This window comes from Podarcis vaucheri (genome assembly GCF_965113315.1).
Source record: "Podarcis vaucheri genome assembly, chromosome: 7".
NCBI classification, from domain to species: domain Eukaryota; kingdom Metazoa; phylum Chordata; class Lepidosauria; order Squamata; family Lacertidae; genus Podarcis; species Podarcis vaucheri.
This window is the reverse complement of record NC_138765.1, coordinates 40861486-40878031: the sequence shown is the minus strand read 5'-3', so window position 1 is coordinate 40878031 and position 16546 is coordinate 40861486. Positions and strand designations below refer to the sequence as shown.

Genomic DNA, 16546 nt, shown 5'->3' with positions numbered 1-16546 from the left:
AATTTAAAGTTGGAAAAAATGAGAAACTGAGAGATCCTAAATTTGCAGATCCTTCCATTGCTACCATAGGCTGCCTTGGAAGGTGGCAGACTCTCCTTTCTTCATAAAGAAAAAAATTAAAAAATGGTCCAGTAGCACCTTAGAGACCAACTAAGTGTGGGGTGGGATTTTTCTCAGAAAGATATAGTAGGAGATGGGTGATTGACTCAGTGGGTATGGCAAACCTGTTGACGACTGCATTAGTCCTACAGGAAAAAGCATGGGATAGTATGCAGATGACCAAAAATAGCTTTAGCATGTGTAAGAAGAACCCCACCCCACCCTCCCACTATATATAAGGGTCTGGTGACTTCTGTTTCAGTGTATCTGAAGACGTGTGCATGCACATGAAAGCTTATACCCAGAACAAACTTAGTTGGTCTCTAAGGTGCTACTGGGCAATTTTTTATTTTTTTTATTTTTTTCAACTGCGTCAGACCAACACGGCTACCTACCTGAATCTCCTTTCTTAGACATTTTAAAACAGAAGCTGGATAGCCGCCTGCTAGGAATTCTATGGCAGTGGATTTCCAGCATCAGGAGGTGGGTTGATCTTGATGACCTTTCAGGTACCTTCCCTTAAAAGCACTTTCAAGGAATTTGATTCAGGTGTTGCTGAAGGGACACCCACCAAATCATTATTTCAGTAATTAAGAAAAAGTACTGGGAGCTTTTCCAGTTGATTTTATTGTGAAATATTTCTCCATTTGTCCCTGAATTAAAAAGGTGCTCATCTGTACTTTTCATTCTGTCCCACAGTACATGGCCTTCTTTGAGTTTAACAATCGGCTTGAAGCTATTCTGAGCAAGGCGTATGTTTACAGGTGAGGTAAGCTTTTGATGCTGACCCTCTTCACTCTTGAATGCAGCTGCTATAGGAACAGGGGAGACTCAGGAGCATTGCAGCATTTTAGTTCCTTTCATAACTTTCTCTTTGTACAGTGGTACCTTGGGTTAAGTACTTAATTCGTTCCGGAGGTCTGTTCTTAACCTGAAACTGTTCTTAACCTGAAGCACCACTTTAGCTAATGGGGCCTCCTGCTGCCGCTGCGCTGCAGGAGCACGATTTCTGTTCTCATCCTGAAGCAAAGTTCTTAACCTGAAGCACTATTTCTGGGTTAGCAGAGTCTGTAACCTGAAGCGTATGTAACCTGAAGCGTATGTAACCCGAGGTACCACTGTACTGAATTTTTTTTTCCAAACTGAGGGATCACCCACCCTTAACTTGTCTTGTGCCTAGAAAGCATGGATCCAAGTGTTTTTCCATTTGCTCTACCGCTTTCCTCAATAAAACCCACTCTTTAGTGTGGAAAACAGAGCAAGCGTCATCAAGAGGAAAACTAAATTTGCTCTGATTCGGCGGTAAATATCAGGTTTCCCTGGTTTGAAAGTGGTGGGATGAGCAGAAGCCTGGATGGGCCCTGAGACCTCCTGAAGAGAAAAGCTGTGTGTTGATCTACATAGTCTAATGTAATTCCATTATTTCCAATATGCAACTTTTTTCAGAGGGCAGTAGTTGTCTTGGGCTGTTGAGGTGAAAACAACCAAGCATCTCTTAGCACTTTAAAGCCTAACCAATCTGTTATGGTATAAACTGGGTGGGGGTTAGACAAATTTTTAGATAAGGCCAATGCCTTTTCCCCCTAGAACTCACTAGGTTCATGGCAATCTGCCTTCTGCCCCGGCTGCTTTTTCACAGGGAGACCTCCAGCAACCATCATTGATTGACCCCTGACCCCTTCTCACCTCTGCACGTTTTAAAACTCCTTTTGAAGTTGCACATAGATGATGCTCCTAAAAAAAATCTGTAATGAAGGCAAACTTATGGAATAGGAGGGCCAAATTGCCTACTTTCCATTGGCATATCCAGTGTAACTACCATATAACAATCACTATAATATAAGCTATTTTCTCCTTAAGACCATACATAAGTACAATTGACCACTAGTGGCTCTATAGGTTGCAAATTGGAATGCAGACATGAAAAGTGAGATTGTTTTAGAGAACAACTTAAAGAGTATTTTGTTAACATTGTCGTCTTTATTCGCCCTCTTTGTAGAGTGGTAAGGATCACAGCCTACCTGCTCTTCAGCTTACATGTGAACTCATGTTTATATTACTGGGCATCGTCCTCTCAGGGGTTGGGCTCAACTGCCTGGGTCTACAATGGGGAAGGAAACAGGTACTCATTATATATTTCATTTCTGCATTGCTATAATCCAACCACCCCCAACACGGTGCCTTCCAGATGTTTTGGACTACAATTCCCATCAGCCCCGGCATCATAGAGCCAAAAAATCTAGAAGGCACTAGGTTGGGGAAGGCTGGTATAATTCATTGTTACAGGATAAAAGCAGTAGTCGATCAGTTGCTTGGGCATTCTTATCCTCTCATATCTTTTTTTTATAAGCTATATCCGCTGTTATTACTGGGCTGTCAAGACTTTGATAACAATTGGAGGACTGCCAGACCCGGAGACCCTCTTTGAGATCATCTTTCAGCTGCTCAATTACTTCACAGGTGTCTTTGCTTTCTCTGTCATGATAGGTCAGGTAAGAAAACAATCCATGCCTTTTCAGTACACAACAATCCTTGTTCCTCCCCCTGCCCTGATTCTGCCAACCTAGAGGGGGTTAGGATGCAGTGAAGGTTTAGGATGCAGTGGACTCTGCAGACAGGGTGCCTCTGCCACTGCAGAGGTCCCCACTGTGCCCACCAAAAGCTGCGGGCAGAAGCTACCATTGGCAGTACCCTTGCCAGTGATGGCCAGCAATAAACCCCCGAAACAGAGCATTTTAGAGGGTGGGGAGGGGTCCAGCTATTGGCAATGGATGCTATTCACGCATCTCTGCTACACCAGTCTGGAGGCAGCAGAGTAAAAATTTGCAGTTTGACTCACCCACTTTCTGCCCTGGCTGGCATGAGTTGAGGAGTATTCACATTTTAAAAGTCTGTTAAAACAATGCTGGGGAAGGGGAAACTCTTTAAGAATGTAAGCAGATGCTTAGAAAGTGTTGGGCTCTGTTGTGTGGAAACTGGGACTTTTCCCAGCCTATTCATGGGTAAAGTTAACATCAAGGCATTCCCAGGCTCTCGACTCTACAAAGTGAATGGCCACCATTCAGGTATCATGTTCCAGTTGAAAGAAAGAAAGAAAGAAAGAAAGAAAGAAAGAAAGAAAGAAAGAAAGAAAGAAAGAAAGAAAGAAAGAAAGAAATTACTCTACAATCTCATACATTAAAACATCTCAGCATGAGTTCTGGTTTTATTTCAGGACTGAAGAAATTTGTGGCTACTTGCCTAGCCGTTTTTTAAATTCAGGCCACATTCACTCTATACATTCAAAGCACAATTATACTGCTTTGAATAGTCATGGCTTCCCCCAAAGAATCTTGGGAATTGTAGTTTGTTAAGAGTGCTGAGAGTTGTTAGGAGGCCCCAATTCCCCTCACAGTGTTACAATTTCCACAGTGGCTTAACAGTCAGTCTCTCTTTACAGGGGACTCTGGGAACTATAACTTACTCCCATTGGTAACTCACCCCTCTGTGAACTGGTGCTCCCCAACCCCCCACTGCCCCATGATCAACTTCCATCAGCACAGCCACCTGAAGCTTGGAAGCTTTAGTTTGAAGGCATTAGGTTGGGGAAGGCAGAGATAGTTCAATGGTGTAGGTAAGCAATGCTGAACAAAAATTCCCTGAATGATTTTCTCTTTATCTCACACAGATGAGAGATGTTGTTGGGGCTGCCACCGCTGGACAGACATACTATCGGAGCTGTATGGACAACACAATTAGATACATGGCTTTGTACAAAATCCCTCGATCTGTTCAGAATAGAGTCAAAACGTGGTATGAGTACACTTGGCACTCTCAAGGCATGCTGGGTAAGACTGAACTAGGGCTTTGAATATTTATTTTTTTAAAAAAATGATATTTATTGAAAGTTTAGAATTACAGAGAATAAAAAAGAGAGGAGGAGAAGAAGAAGAAGAAGAAGAAGGAAATGAAAAGAAAAAAAGAGAGAAAAAAATAAAAATATATATAATCAGAAAAACAAGGAATTAAGCAATACAAGTCAATAAAAAGAAAAAAAGAGAAATACAAAACACACAATACATCAAAACCAACAAAAAAAGGAAAAACAAAAAATTTAAAAACAAATCCAATATTCCCAAATCTTTATCTTTCGTTAACTTGTTTCATCGACCTCCTCACACCTCCCTTTTTTGTATTCTAATTATTAATTATCTCAGCAAATCCTTTCCATTTTTCACTATATTCTATCATTAAATTACCTTAATTTATTTTAACCTTATCTTACCATAAAAAGCCCTAGAGCTTAAAACTTAAAACTTATTTATACATAATTCCTTATAGTATTTCTACTAAAGCCAAATAGTTTCATTCCAGCATTTTTCTAACACTCGTTAATTTTACACTAATTCTCTAAATGAATTTTTAAACTTTCTTCCAATCTTCATCCATCGTCTCTTCTTCCTGGTCTCGGGTTTTATCAGTCCTTTCTATCACTTCCATCTAGTCCATTAACCTGGTGACCTTCTATCCGAGGCTCTTAAGTCTTTTTCATGTCCCTTCTGCAGCTCTTCTTCATGTTTATACCTGCACTTTACTTTATCTTTTGCTGATCTTGTTCTTAATTTCCTTCCTTTCTCACTGAGGGGTAGATCTCGGGGAGACTCCAACTTGACAATGTCTTTATCCCTTCTCGACAGGTCGGCCCACTCTCCACAGTCAGCACTGAAATCCAAAAGATATTTGAAGGCATGTTTCAAAGTCCCTCCAAAGTTAAGGGCCCCACAACTCCAAGCTCCCCTTGGCCCACAACCAGATCCCAAAAGTCAGAACATCCCTGCATAGGGGGATCCATCCAGCTTCCCAGCTTCAAACCAAACAGTACTCCATCTCTCCCAATCTGACTTTCTCCAGGTTCAGTCGTCAGAAACAACAACTTATTTTCCTGCGAGGCTGCGGCTCTCTCCATTTCTATTACTTGAGGTTCAGCAACAACCTCCTCCTTTATCTTCTGCACAACTTGCCCTGTCAAAGCAAATTCCTGAGATGGTTCCTGAGTAGTTTCTATGTAGGTATTCACCGTTTGTCCAAAATTGCTAACTGCAACAGTCATCAAATCCATCTTTTCATGTAGCTGTTCCAGTAAAGCGCTTGTCTTGCAAAGAGCAAGCACTAAAACTTCTTCTAAACACATTCTTGTTCAAGGTCAATGTCAGGTTCCCACGATCTTTAATCTCTGCAGCTGTAAAATTCCCCAGATCGACTCCAGCAACAGTATCACAAGCTCCCTCCAGAGGAAACAATTTCTGTTTGTATCCGTCTTTTTAAAAGCAGCTCCAGCAACAAAATTACTTTTGTTTTCCAGATATTTTATTCCTTTTTATATGCAGAAGGAAACATTGGAATCAATATGTTTCTCTTTTTTAACTATCTGTCAAAAAAAAACGTTTTATTCACAGTCAATGAACTTCCCCAAAGCGTCTGTCTCTGACACCCCGTTCCCAGGTTCAAGACGGTGGAAATTTGTCTTTCTTTACTCTCTCTCCTGCAGGTTTAAACAGTCTCAAATCTCCCCCCTCTTCTCCTGCTTCCAAGGGGGGGGGGGGTTGGTGTTTTTAGCTGATGAAAATTTAGTCCTTTACAAACGACTTTCCAGACTTTAGCTTGCAATGTCTTTGCTTCAATCTGTTTACAAAAGCGGAAGGCGGACTTCCTGTTTAGACCTTCCCGCTTCAGTGCCAAATTACCGTATTTTTCGCTCTATAACACGCAGATTTTTTCTCCTAAAAAGGAAGGGGAAATGTCTGTGCGTGTTATGCAGCGAATGTGTGGTCCCTGGAGCCGAAAAATGAGGCAAAAATCAAACCGCGCTTCAGGTAGAAGGGAGCTCCGTGAGAGAGGAAGCTGTTGCTTTCCTGCATTCTGCCTCAGGGTCTTACTGCCCACCCGCTTCTGTTTCCTTGCTGTGTTTGCTCAAACGGAACAAAGAGCAGGGAAAGCCCCTCCCCTCCAGGCAAGAAGAGAGGAAAAGCAGAGCGTCCGTCCTTCTATCCTCTCCCTGCTCCGGAGGGAACAATGTTTGTGAAGGGAAGAGAGATTACAGGTTCGGCTTAAAATTCTGATTTGACTTCCTGCTTTTTGTTTTTGGAGACACACAGCATTCAAATATGCTTTCTTCCATTTAAAAGGATGAAATCCTTAAACAGTGTTTTGCCTGTAAATTCATGCGATCTGGAAGATTACAGTGTCTGTACCTCTTAAGGGATGGCAAAGCTTAGGTTTCGCTGCTAAATAGTTCTTAATGCAGTTAAAATGCTTTCTTCTGTCATGCTGGTGGGAGGGAGAGGGAGAGGGAGAGAGAGAGAGAGAGAGAGAGAGAGCACGCTTGTGTGGGTGGGTGGGGGAAAACTTTTGCCTTCCTTTCCTCACGTTATAGCCCTCTCCTGCATTCTTAGCCTTCTGTGTTTTTCCTTCCCTCCCCACTTAAAATGTGGTTACAAAGCATGGATCCACATGGATCCTCAGGATCTTTGCATTGGGTCACCCCAAATTCACCATCAGAGCACATAGCATGTCCATGGCTACAGCCTGTCCCCCCAAAAAAAAAATCACGCACCCACTGTTGCCTGGGGCTGCAATGGTGCAAAAACGTGGTTGCAAAGCATGGATCCACATGGATCCTCAGGATCTTTGCATTGGGTCAGCCAAAATTCACCATCAGAGCACATAGCATGTCCATGGCTACAGCCTGTCCCCCCCCCCAAAAAAAATCACGCACCCACTGTTGCCTGGGGCTGCAATGGTGCAAAAACGTGGTTAAAAAGTATGGGTCCACATGGATCCTCAGGATCTTTGCATTGGGTCAGCCAAAATTCACCATCAGAGCACATAGCATGTCCATGGCTACAGCCTGCCCCCCCAAAAAAATCACGCACCCACTGTTGCCTGGGGCTGCAATGGTGCAAAAACGTGGTTACAAAGCATGGATCCACATGGATCCTCAGGATCTTTGCATTGGGTCAGCCAAAATTCACCATCAGAGCACATAGCATGTCCATGGCTACAGCCTGCCCCCCCAAAAAAATCACGCACCCACTGTTGCCTGGGGCTGCAATGGTGCAAAAACGTGGTTACAAAGCATGGATCCACAGGGATTCTCAGGATTTTTGCATTGGGTCACCCCAAATTCACCATCAGATCACATGTCTGTGGCCACAGCATGAAGCACAAAAATGATACGTCCACTGTTTCATTCAGAATATTTTTTCCCTTGTTTTCCTCCTCTAAAAACGATGTGCGTGTTATGGTCAGGTGCGTGTTATAGAGCGAAAAATACGGTAATTCAACTTTTAAAACTCCAATTCTTCACTTTACTCACGGGTAGTTACTTTTAAATCCAATTGTCCACAGGAAAAAGTCAGCGCACTCCGGCAACAGCTGTGCAGCTTCACTCCGTGAAAGTAGCAATCAGTTCAAAGCACCGCACCGCTCACCCCAGTTCGCTCCGGAGCCCCAAAATGGGTTTCCCCGCGAGTAGGGGAGGCACTCTTGGTGCCTGCCGAATCCCACGTTCCCAGGCTTCCTCCGCCTGGGATTTTTAAGGGGTCCCCGCCTTTGCCGCGGCAGCAAGACCCGATTCTCACGGAGCGGGTTCCTCTCGGTCAGAGGAACTCCGCCATTGCCGATGGCGCTAACCCGGAAGTCAACTAGGGCTTTGAATATTGGCTTCGTAAGGTGTTCCTCTGGTTGTTCAATATGGCTTAGGTCAAGGCTAGCCAAAATGACGCTCTCTGGATGTTGCTTGGCCCCAGTTCCCAGCATCCCTGTCCACTATTTATTGGCTGGCTGCAGGGGCTGCTGGGATGTGGTGTCCAACAACCACTGGAGGGTGCCATGTTGGCTACCCCAGTTTAGGGCCAAACTAGCCATAATATTGAATGCATATTTACATTTCAGGTGAATTGAATGACACAAGTAGCAGCCACAAGTGGGGGTGGGGAGGAAGAGACTGATAATTACAAGCAGGGTGAGAAATTTAACCTTTTCCTTCCCTGCTATGGTTTCATTGATGCCAATAGGACCTTTTTCTCTTATGAAAATAGCAGCTTTGGAGGAGTGATTTTTTTGTTGGTGTCTGGACTACTGCAGGGGAGAAAAGGTTTAATCCTTCCTCCCTGACTCCTGAGATCCCGCTAGTTATCAGTCATCCACTCTAAGCAGCTGCTATTTGAGTTTTTAAATATGTGCGCTGGCTATCCTCTAATCCGCGGTTTCAAGAAAGGCAAACTCTTCCTTACACTTCCTTTGCTGCAGACGAATCGGAATTGCTGATGCAGCTGCCAGACAAGATGAAGTTGGACATTGCAGTAGATGTGAACTATGACATTGTTAGCAAGGTACCTCTTTTTCAGGTATGGTCCACACCCCCTCAGGGATTCACTTACTTAAATCCAGACATGGATGTACAAGCCAACTGATTCTTCCTTCCTTTGCATTCAGGGTTGTGACCGGCAAATGATTTTTGACATGCTGAAAAGGCTCAGATCTGTGGTGTACCTGCCCAATGACTACGTCTGCAAGAAGGTAACCAGCTTTGTCTAAGAAGTGAAAAGTAGGGTTGAGCTGAACTGTGGAATGAGGGGTGAGGTGGGGGAATACTTGCATGACATTTTAAGTACCCAATTTTCAGTGACTTTGGATTCAGTGACTATGAAAATGTTTGTAGTAGGTTGGCGGTCCTTTCTGCCATGCCTTGTTAGTACTGTTCTCCATCATTCAGAGTCATGACTTCCTCTTATCCCCTCACCCCCAAAATCCTGGGAATGGTAGTTTGTTATGGGTGATACCCCTTACAGAGCTAACAATTCCCAGCACCCTCAACAAATTACAGTTGTTGTTGTTGTTTTATTCTGATAGCTCAGTTGGTAGAGGATGAGACAATCTCAGGGACAGGGGCTTGGACTAGCTGACCCCCGTGATACCTTCCAACTCTACAATTCTATGATTCTATGACATGAAAGCAGCAATAAAAAATAAATAGAACAACATTTAAAACTCGGGTAGTCAGTCTGAAACCTGAAGGGCAAAGGATCCCTGGTGCTGCAAAGAACACTTTTCCTCCTTGTTACTTCAGGGGGAAATTGGCAGAGAGATGTACATCATTCAAGTCGGGCAAGTCAAGGTGCTCGGAGGACCTGATGGGAAAACGGTGCTTGTGACTTTGAAAGCTGGATCTGTGTTTGGAGAAATAAGGTCAGACAGATGGAGAATGTCGATGTGGGGAGGAAACTGGGCTTGGCAACAGGAAGGAGAAGAAAGGGGCTCAGAAAGATAAAAGTATAGTCATGTACAGTCTTGCTTACTTTTCATCCAAAATGAGATCGGCAGATTTTTCAGGTAATTTTTTTTCCTTCAACTGAAAAAAGATTTCCCTGATGATAAGAGAAGTCCTGATAACAAAGAAATATAGGTACTTTGACTATCCTTTCCACCTTTGAATCTTGAAACTGAATGGCTATAAAGAGATGTGCATGGCAACTATCTGATTTTGTTCTAGATTTCAACTACAGAGGGGGCTAAATATACTTTGGCTAACAAATACACTCCTAATCAATCAGGATTGTATGAAGTCGTCCCCCCCCCCAAAAAAAAAAAAATTGGACAAATGACTGGAGGGTCTATAATAATAGGAGAAATTCAGTGGAGTTATTGCACATTAAAGTAGATAAATCATCTAATAAAAAAGGAAAGTATGAGATCATTCTAACTGAACAATTGAAGCTCTCTCTTGAAGACATAGAAATCCGCATGAAATAGGCTATACTTATTATTCAATTTTCCATGAGTCATATTCCTGCAGAGTTTTTACTTCTCCTGAATTAATACAGAAAGAGAAATCTGTATCTATAAAGACGGTGACAACAGGGTTTTCAAAACTCTGAAGAATTCCATCACCTAATGAGGAACACAGAATGCACAGTGCAGAACCCAGAAAGCAAATTATGATGCCTTGAAAAATGACACCTGAAAAATTATACAGTTTACCAATAATCTGTACCCATTTCCCATGCCTCCTTCTGCCAAACTCTCATTATGGAAATGCAGAAGAGCAATTTGGTTCAGGGGCAGCCCACCCATGAGGCAAGGTGAGGTGACTGCCTCAAGCAGCAGAAGCCCATGAGGTGGTGTTCCACACAGGCATCTCGCCACCTCTGCTGCCAGTGGAGAAGCGGTGCTGGCAGGGGCACCGGTTTCTGGTGAGATCTCACAAGATCTTGTGGAGTGTGCAGTCATACAAGATCTTGCTGGAAGCTAGATATTTCATTGATGCTGAATGAGGTCCTCAGGAGACGCTGAGAAAAAAGGCACAGGAGCCAAGCTTAGTGCCCCAATGTATTCAATAGTAGATGCTGAGTTATGGAAACCAGATTGAGTCCCCAGTTGATGTCTTTTTCTTTTTCTTAGCTTACTAGCTGTGGGAGGTGGAAATCGACGCACAGCGAATGTTGTGGCTCATGGATTTACTAACCTTTTCATCTTGGAAAAGAAAGATTTGAATGACATTTTAGTGCATTATCCAGAGTCTCAGAAGTTGCTGCGGAAGAAGGCCAGGTGAGCTGCAGGATAGCCAGGTGCTGGTATGTTTGTGCACAGCCATACTCTCTATCAAGTCCGAAATTTCATGAGTCCAAGCTGAAATTTAGGCTCAGCAGCTCATTGGCTCCTAATATTCCCAACACCTGAACAATGTGTGAAAATACCTGTTTTCCTTTCTGTTCTTAGGAGAATGCTGAAAAACAACAGCAAAACTAAGGATGACAAAAGCAAAGGCATCATTATTCCTCCAAGAGCTGGGACTCCTAAGCTCTTCCAAGCCGCCTTATTCGCTGCAGGAAAGATGGGAGGCAAAGGGCGGTTGGCTCATATCAGATGGAAATTGAAAGAGCTGAAAGCTATGCAGGTAAATGTGCAGAAAAAGTAGCTGCAAATGTCAACAGTGAGTTCTCTCCGGAAATGGGGTAGAAGAACCTAACAAGTTAGGAAGTTCCATGGTGTTTTTACAGCTGGGACCCCACAGGGGAAGAGCAACTGAAGGAGGGCTGTTTTTGAGCTGAAAAACAATATAATGAGCAGCAGGGAAATGGTTAAACACTTATCTCCCTGCCCTGCCACCATTCCACTCAGTAGCACCAGCATCCCAAGGCCACTTCTCATTTAGAGATGTTGGGACTTTGTTACCTTTGGCTCAATGTGTCTGATTTCCCTAGCTTTTTAAAACAAAACAAACCTTTCCCGTAGGCAAGACTTACCGTATTTTTTGCACCATAACACTCACTTTTTTCCTCCTAGAAAGTAAGGGGAAATGTCTGTGTGTGTTATGGAGCGAATGCCTGCGGGTGGCAGGGGGGATCTGCTGCAGTCGTGAGCAGAGGATCCATGGTTCCCCTTCCTTCCCTCCTCCATGGTTACAAAGCATGGATCCACATGTATCCTCAGGATTTTTGCATTGGGCTACTCCAAACTCACTGTCAGATCACATGTCTGTGGCCACAGCATGAACCACAAAAATCATATATCCACTATTTCGTTTAGAATATTTTTTTCTTGTTTTCCTCCTCTAAAAACTACGTGCGTGTTATGGTCTGGTGCGTGTTATAGAGCGAAAAATACGGTAATCTATGCAAGAGCTCTGGTCTGGCATGTTTTCAAAGCTCGGACTGAAACTAGAGCATATAAATAAATAGGGTGCTTCCTATTTATTTATAGCTTCCTTTAACAGCAAGCTCGGTGCCCCAGTGTCAACAGGGATGGTAGCAAAACAAGGTCACTGAAGTAGTGATGGGCTCGAGTGAACCTAAATGTTTGCCAAAATACACACATTTTTTGAAAAACACAAAAAGGAAGCAACTAAAACCCCTTCCTCCCAAAGAGCTCAGTGGACACCAGGAGCACAGAATTTCCCTGAATTGTTATGTTGAACGGTGGGTGTCAAGAGGGAGAGCTGCTTCAGCCCTGAACAGCTCCTAGTTTCCTGCCTGTATCCCAACTGGCTGGCTAGCACCCTGAACAAAAGCACTTTGGCTATGGGGTGAGAATATACTTTTGTTCTTTGAATACTACTGAGAGTCCCTACACATCAGGGACTAGAAAGATAGATTATTTTTGAATCGGTGAGGGTTGTTTCCATACAGACTTGTGCCAGACATCTCCCTGCCCCAGATACTAAGCATGCCCCTTATTCAGGTAACCACCAGCATGATACCTTTGTCTTTCAGGAGGCCAGTGCCACTCCAGTTCCACCTAAATCACCAGTCAGTCATAGATCGCCAGCTGGCTCCCAGAAATCAGTTCCACCTAAATCATCAGCCAGTCACAGATCACCTGCCGGCTCCCGAAGATCAGTTCTACCTAAATCACCAGCCGTTCACAGCTCACCAGCTGGTCCCCAAAAATCAGACAACTGCAGCAGAACAGAGAAGATTGTCTCAAAATCTTCAGATCACTCTGTTACGGTTTGCATAACTCCAGCACCTAAAGGTGATGAAGAGATTCTCTCTGTAGAGATTCTAGACAAGGACGAAACTAAGTAGAAAAGTCCAACTAGCTGACTGTCTTGCATCTCATAGAAGGACACTGCCATAGGCCATAGCCTGAGGAAGGCACTTTAGTGACTATGGATCACTGCAAAATACGGATAGGCTTGGGCTGTCCCAACATTCAGAATGTAGCCTCCAATGTTGTGCTATTAGATGAAAAGATGGCTGGAAATCCATCTCTTTTAAAATAAGGTCTAGAATTATTTGCACCCCCAAGGTATGGGGGTTCGTCCATACCTTGGCAGAATCTGGATTTTGTACCCCTTGTACTCTTTTTAATTCACCCTCATCTATGTGACATCCTCCTTGAACTACTGTTCTCCCACACTTTCCCCATCATGAATCAGGACTTGCACAAGGCACTCCCACACCCTCACTAGGCAACTTCATGAAGTTCAGATAGGAGGTTAATAATGCCAGTCTTCTTTCCGGGGGTTTCAAAGCCATTGCCTTTTGTTCTAGCCTTGATGGATGTGGTGAAAATTGTTCCTCTGCCTCTGTTTGATCTCCCTGCCCTGCTTACAAACATTTGAAGAAAAATATGGTATGCTTTAATGCCCAAATCTATATTGTTCTGGTGGATTGTCATATTTCCACATCTAACTGATGCATTGCAGTCCCTGGAGTGTACATGCAGAACTTGCTTAGCCCAGCCTTGGCCATCCTGATGCCTCACAGGAGTTCTGGACTCCCATCATCCCCAGCCAGCATGCCCCAGGCAGTAGCAGGAGCTGTACACTAGCCTTTACCTAATAAACCAGCATTCTTTCTCCTAGTCTCTTCCTTATTTCTTGTAACCTGTTTACAGTGCCCAAATGACTATTGTCATTTCTGTGTTTTGGGGAATTCATTAACAACAACAACAACAACAACAACAACAACAATTTATTATTTGTACCCCGCCCATCTGGCTGGGTTTCCCCAGCCACTCTGGGCGGCTTCCAACAAAGATGAAAAATACACTAAAATGTCACATATTAAAAACTTCCCTGAACATGGCTGCCTTCAGATGTCTTCTGAATGTCAGGTAGTTGTTTATCGCTTTGACATCTGATGGGAGGGCGTTCCCTCCCTAACAACCTTTTCCCTGCAATGTAAGCTGAGGGGCAAAGAACACTGCCCAACAATAATTATTTAAAATGTTAGCAGCATTGTAACAAACAGCATATGTAAAGTAGCAGTGTCTGCAGGAAGGTTAATTACATTCCAAATGCCTGGGTAAACAGAAAAGTAAACCATTAGCAGAAGGGTGTTTTTGTTGTTAAGCTTTTGCAAATTAACTCATGAACCAAAACATCTAATTAACATGCCTCCCTTGATAACATCTGCCCCATGTAAGCAAGTGAACACTATTGTCTTGCAATAGGAATCATAGGCAAAAAATGGGCAAATGGAATGGAAAATGAGCAAGTGGATTTAGGCTGAGTGCACATTACCCTTTATTCCAGCTCCTGTGTGCTTCCAAGTCTGATGTTCGAAGCTGTGCACACATTATGTCAGCCCCAATCCATATCTATCATGTAGTTTCTCAATAAATACTCCTGTTTGAAGCGTTTCCCCTCAAAACAGCTTCGATTAGATTTGAAAATGCAAGCTGAAGTCAAGGTGAGGTGTGTACAGCTCAGACAGCCATTGCACATGTGCAGATGACAACACATACGCAGATGACTGCTTCACTTAATTGGAATTTAGTGGGGTTGCGGAAACAAATCAGGTAATGTGATCAGTTGAGGACATTTCTACATCACAAATGCAAATGTGGCTTGAAAGGGCACTGAGGGAAACAGGAATGTGTTTTAAGACGCTCAGTAGCGTTACTGAGCCAATCCAGTAGGTGGCAGCAAGGGAGCCTAAATTGGTACACCATAAAAGAAAAAGACCTCTTGCACTGTAGTAAAGCATTTGTATCAGGGGCCAGGTCCAAATCCTGGTATCTCCAGTAAGAAACAAGGTAGCATGGGAAAGGTGAAAGAGAGATGAACATAGCTGGAGAGATTTGTAACCTTCCTCTTAACATTGTCCCTAGAAGCTCCAGTGCTGGGAAACTGCAGAAGGGCTTTCTGAATGGAGAAGCGAGTACTGTGACATAGTAACTGGGCAAAATACCAATTGGATCCCTCTTATAGCCATTTGTGTGAAAAGCATTCTGCTTGCTCCTTAGCAGCAAGCTAGACTTACCCATGGGTGAAGGAAAGACGTGTCGGCGGAGAGTCCTCAAAGGCTCAAAGTTCCTGGAGGAATCTCCCATGAACACGTCACAACTCTGCCCTTTGGACACTCCTGCGACACTTGGAACTATGTGTCCAGCACACAGGGAGAGGTGAGACGTCTGGAGAGACAATGGAGGTGGGATGTGGGTGAGGGGGGCTGATGATGACCCACCACAATTTTCCTCTTTCTCCTCATGGAACACAGTCAAGTAAAATCCAGCCTAACTCCTGTATTACACACTGGCAATGAGTTCCTTGGGGGAAATTGAGGTATCCTGAGTTTTATCAGGCAATGGGGAAAACGCCCTCCCCAAACAAAATCTGCTAAGCTTCCCATCCCTAAGCTGCATCCCCAGACATTGCAGGAGGGATGGAGGAGAAAGCCACAACTGTGAGCTACGGCAGAGTTCGGCCAAAGGGAAGCGGGCAGCAGGGCAGCAAACACACGTGGCTTAGGAAAGCTGAACTGGGAGGAAGGATGAAGGAAAGAGGTGCCATGGCGAACTCTGCAGACAAGGAAGGGAAACTGAAAATGTAGTACACATTTTTCCTAATAATACACATTTTAAATTCCAAATTTCACCATTTACACCCCGAAGTGGCTAACAACACTAATGGCGGCTAACAGATTGAGGTTGAATCCTGACAAGACAGAAGTACTGTTTTTGGGGGACAGGAGGCGGGCATGTGTGGAGGATTCCCTGGTCCTGAATGTGGTAACTGTGCCCCTGAAGGACCAGGTGCGCAGCCTGGGAATCATTTTGGACTCACAGCTGTCCATGGAGGCACAGGTCAAATCTGTATCCAGGGCAGCTGTTTACCAGCTCCATCTGGTATGCAGGCTGAGACCCTATCTGCCTGCGGACTGCCTCGCCAGAGTGGTGCATGCTCTGGTTATCTCCCGCCTGGATTACTGCAATGCACTCTACGTGGGGCTACCTTTGAAGGTGACCCAGAAACTACAACTAATCCAGAACGCGGCAGCTAGACTGGTGACTGGGAGCGGCTGCAGAGACCACATAACACCAGTCTTGAAAGACCTACATTGGCTCCCAGTACGTTTCCGAGCACAATTCAAAGTGTTGGTGCTGACCTTTAAAGCCCTAAACGGCCTTGGTCCAGTATATCTGAAGGAGCGTCTCCTCCCCCATTGTTCTACCCGGACACTGAGGTCCAGCACCGAGGGCCTTCTGGCAGTTCCCTCACTGCGAGAAGCCAAGTTACAGGGAACCAGGCAGAGGGCCTTCTCAGTAGTGGCGCCTTCCCTGTGGAACACCCTCCCACCAGATGTCAAAGAGAACAACAACTACCAGGCTTTTAGAAGACATCTGAAGGCAGCCTTGTTTCGGGAAGCTTTTAATGTTTGATGTATTATAATATTTTAATATTCTTTTGGAAGCCGCCCAGAGTGGCTGGGGAAGCCCAGCCAGATGGTCGGGGTATAAATAATATATTATTATTATTATTATTATTATTATTATTATTATTATTATTATACAGTATACAAAATTTAAAACCTGAATAAAATTCAGTATTTTAGAAAGTAAAGCATTTGAGAAGCATTCAGGGTGTAAGGTTTGACCAGGTGCCTGAAACTCATTTGAGGTGGTGCCTTTATAACTCTGTGGGAGGGAGTTCCCTAGAGTTGGGCCCATCACGCTGAAG

At 44.0% G+C, this 16546-nt stretch overlaps 1 protein-coding gene across 1 annotated transcript in view; it reads left to right on the top strand.

Annotated features, from left to right (window-relative positions):
- Positions 1–13446, top strand: part of CNGB1 (cyclic nucleotide gated channel subunit beta 1) — a 73590-nt gene extending 60144 nt beyond the window's left edge. Inside the window, exons 23-32 of the mRNA XM_082233452.1 lie at positions 799–863; positions 2099–2221; positions 2450–2591; positions 3767–3926; positions 8389–8486; positions 8575–8658; positions 9209–9327; positions 10540–10686; positions 10858–11035; positions 12351–13446. Coding sequence (XP_082089578.1) covers positions 799–863; positions 2099–2221; positions 2450–2591; positions 3767–3926; positions 8389–8486; positions 8575–8658; positions 9209–9327; positions 10540–10686; positions 10858–11035; positions 12351–12665 — 1431 coding nt within the window. The 3' untranslated portion in view covers positions 12666–13446. The remainder of the gene's footprint in view (positions 1–798; positions 864–2098; positions 2222–2449; positions 2592–3766; positions 3927–8388; positions 8487–8574; positions 8659–9208; positions 9328–10539; positions 10687–10857; positions 11036–12350) is intronic.
- The last annotated feature ends 3100 nt before the right edge of the window (positions 13447–16546 follow it).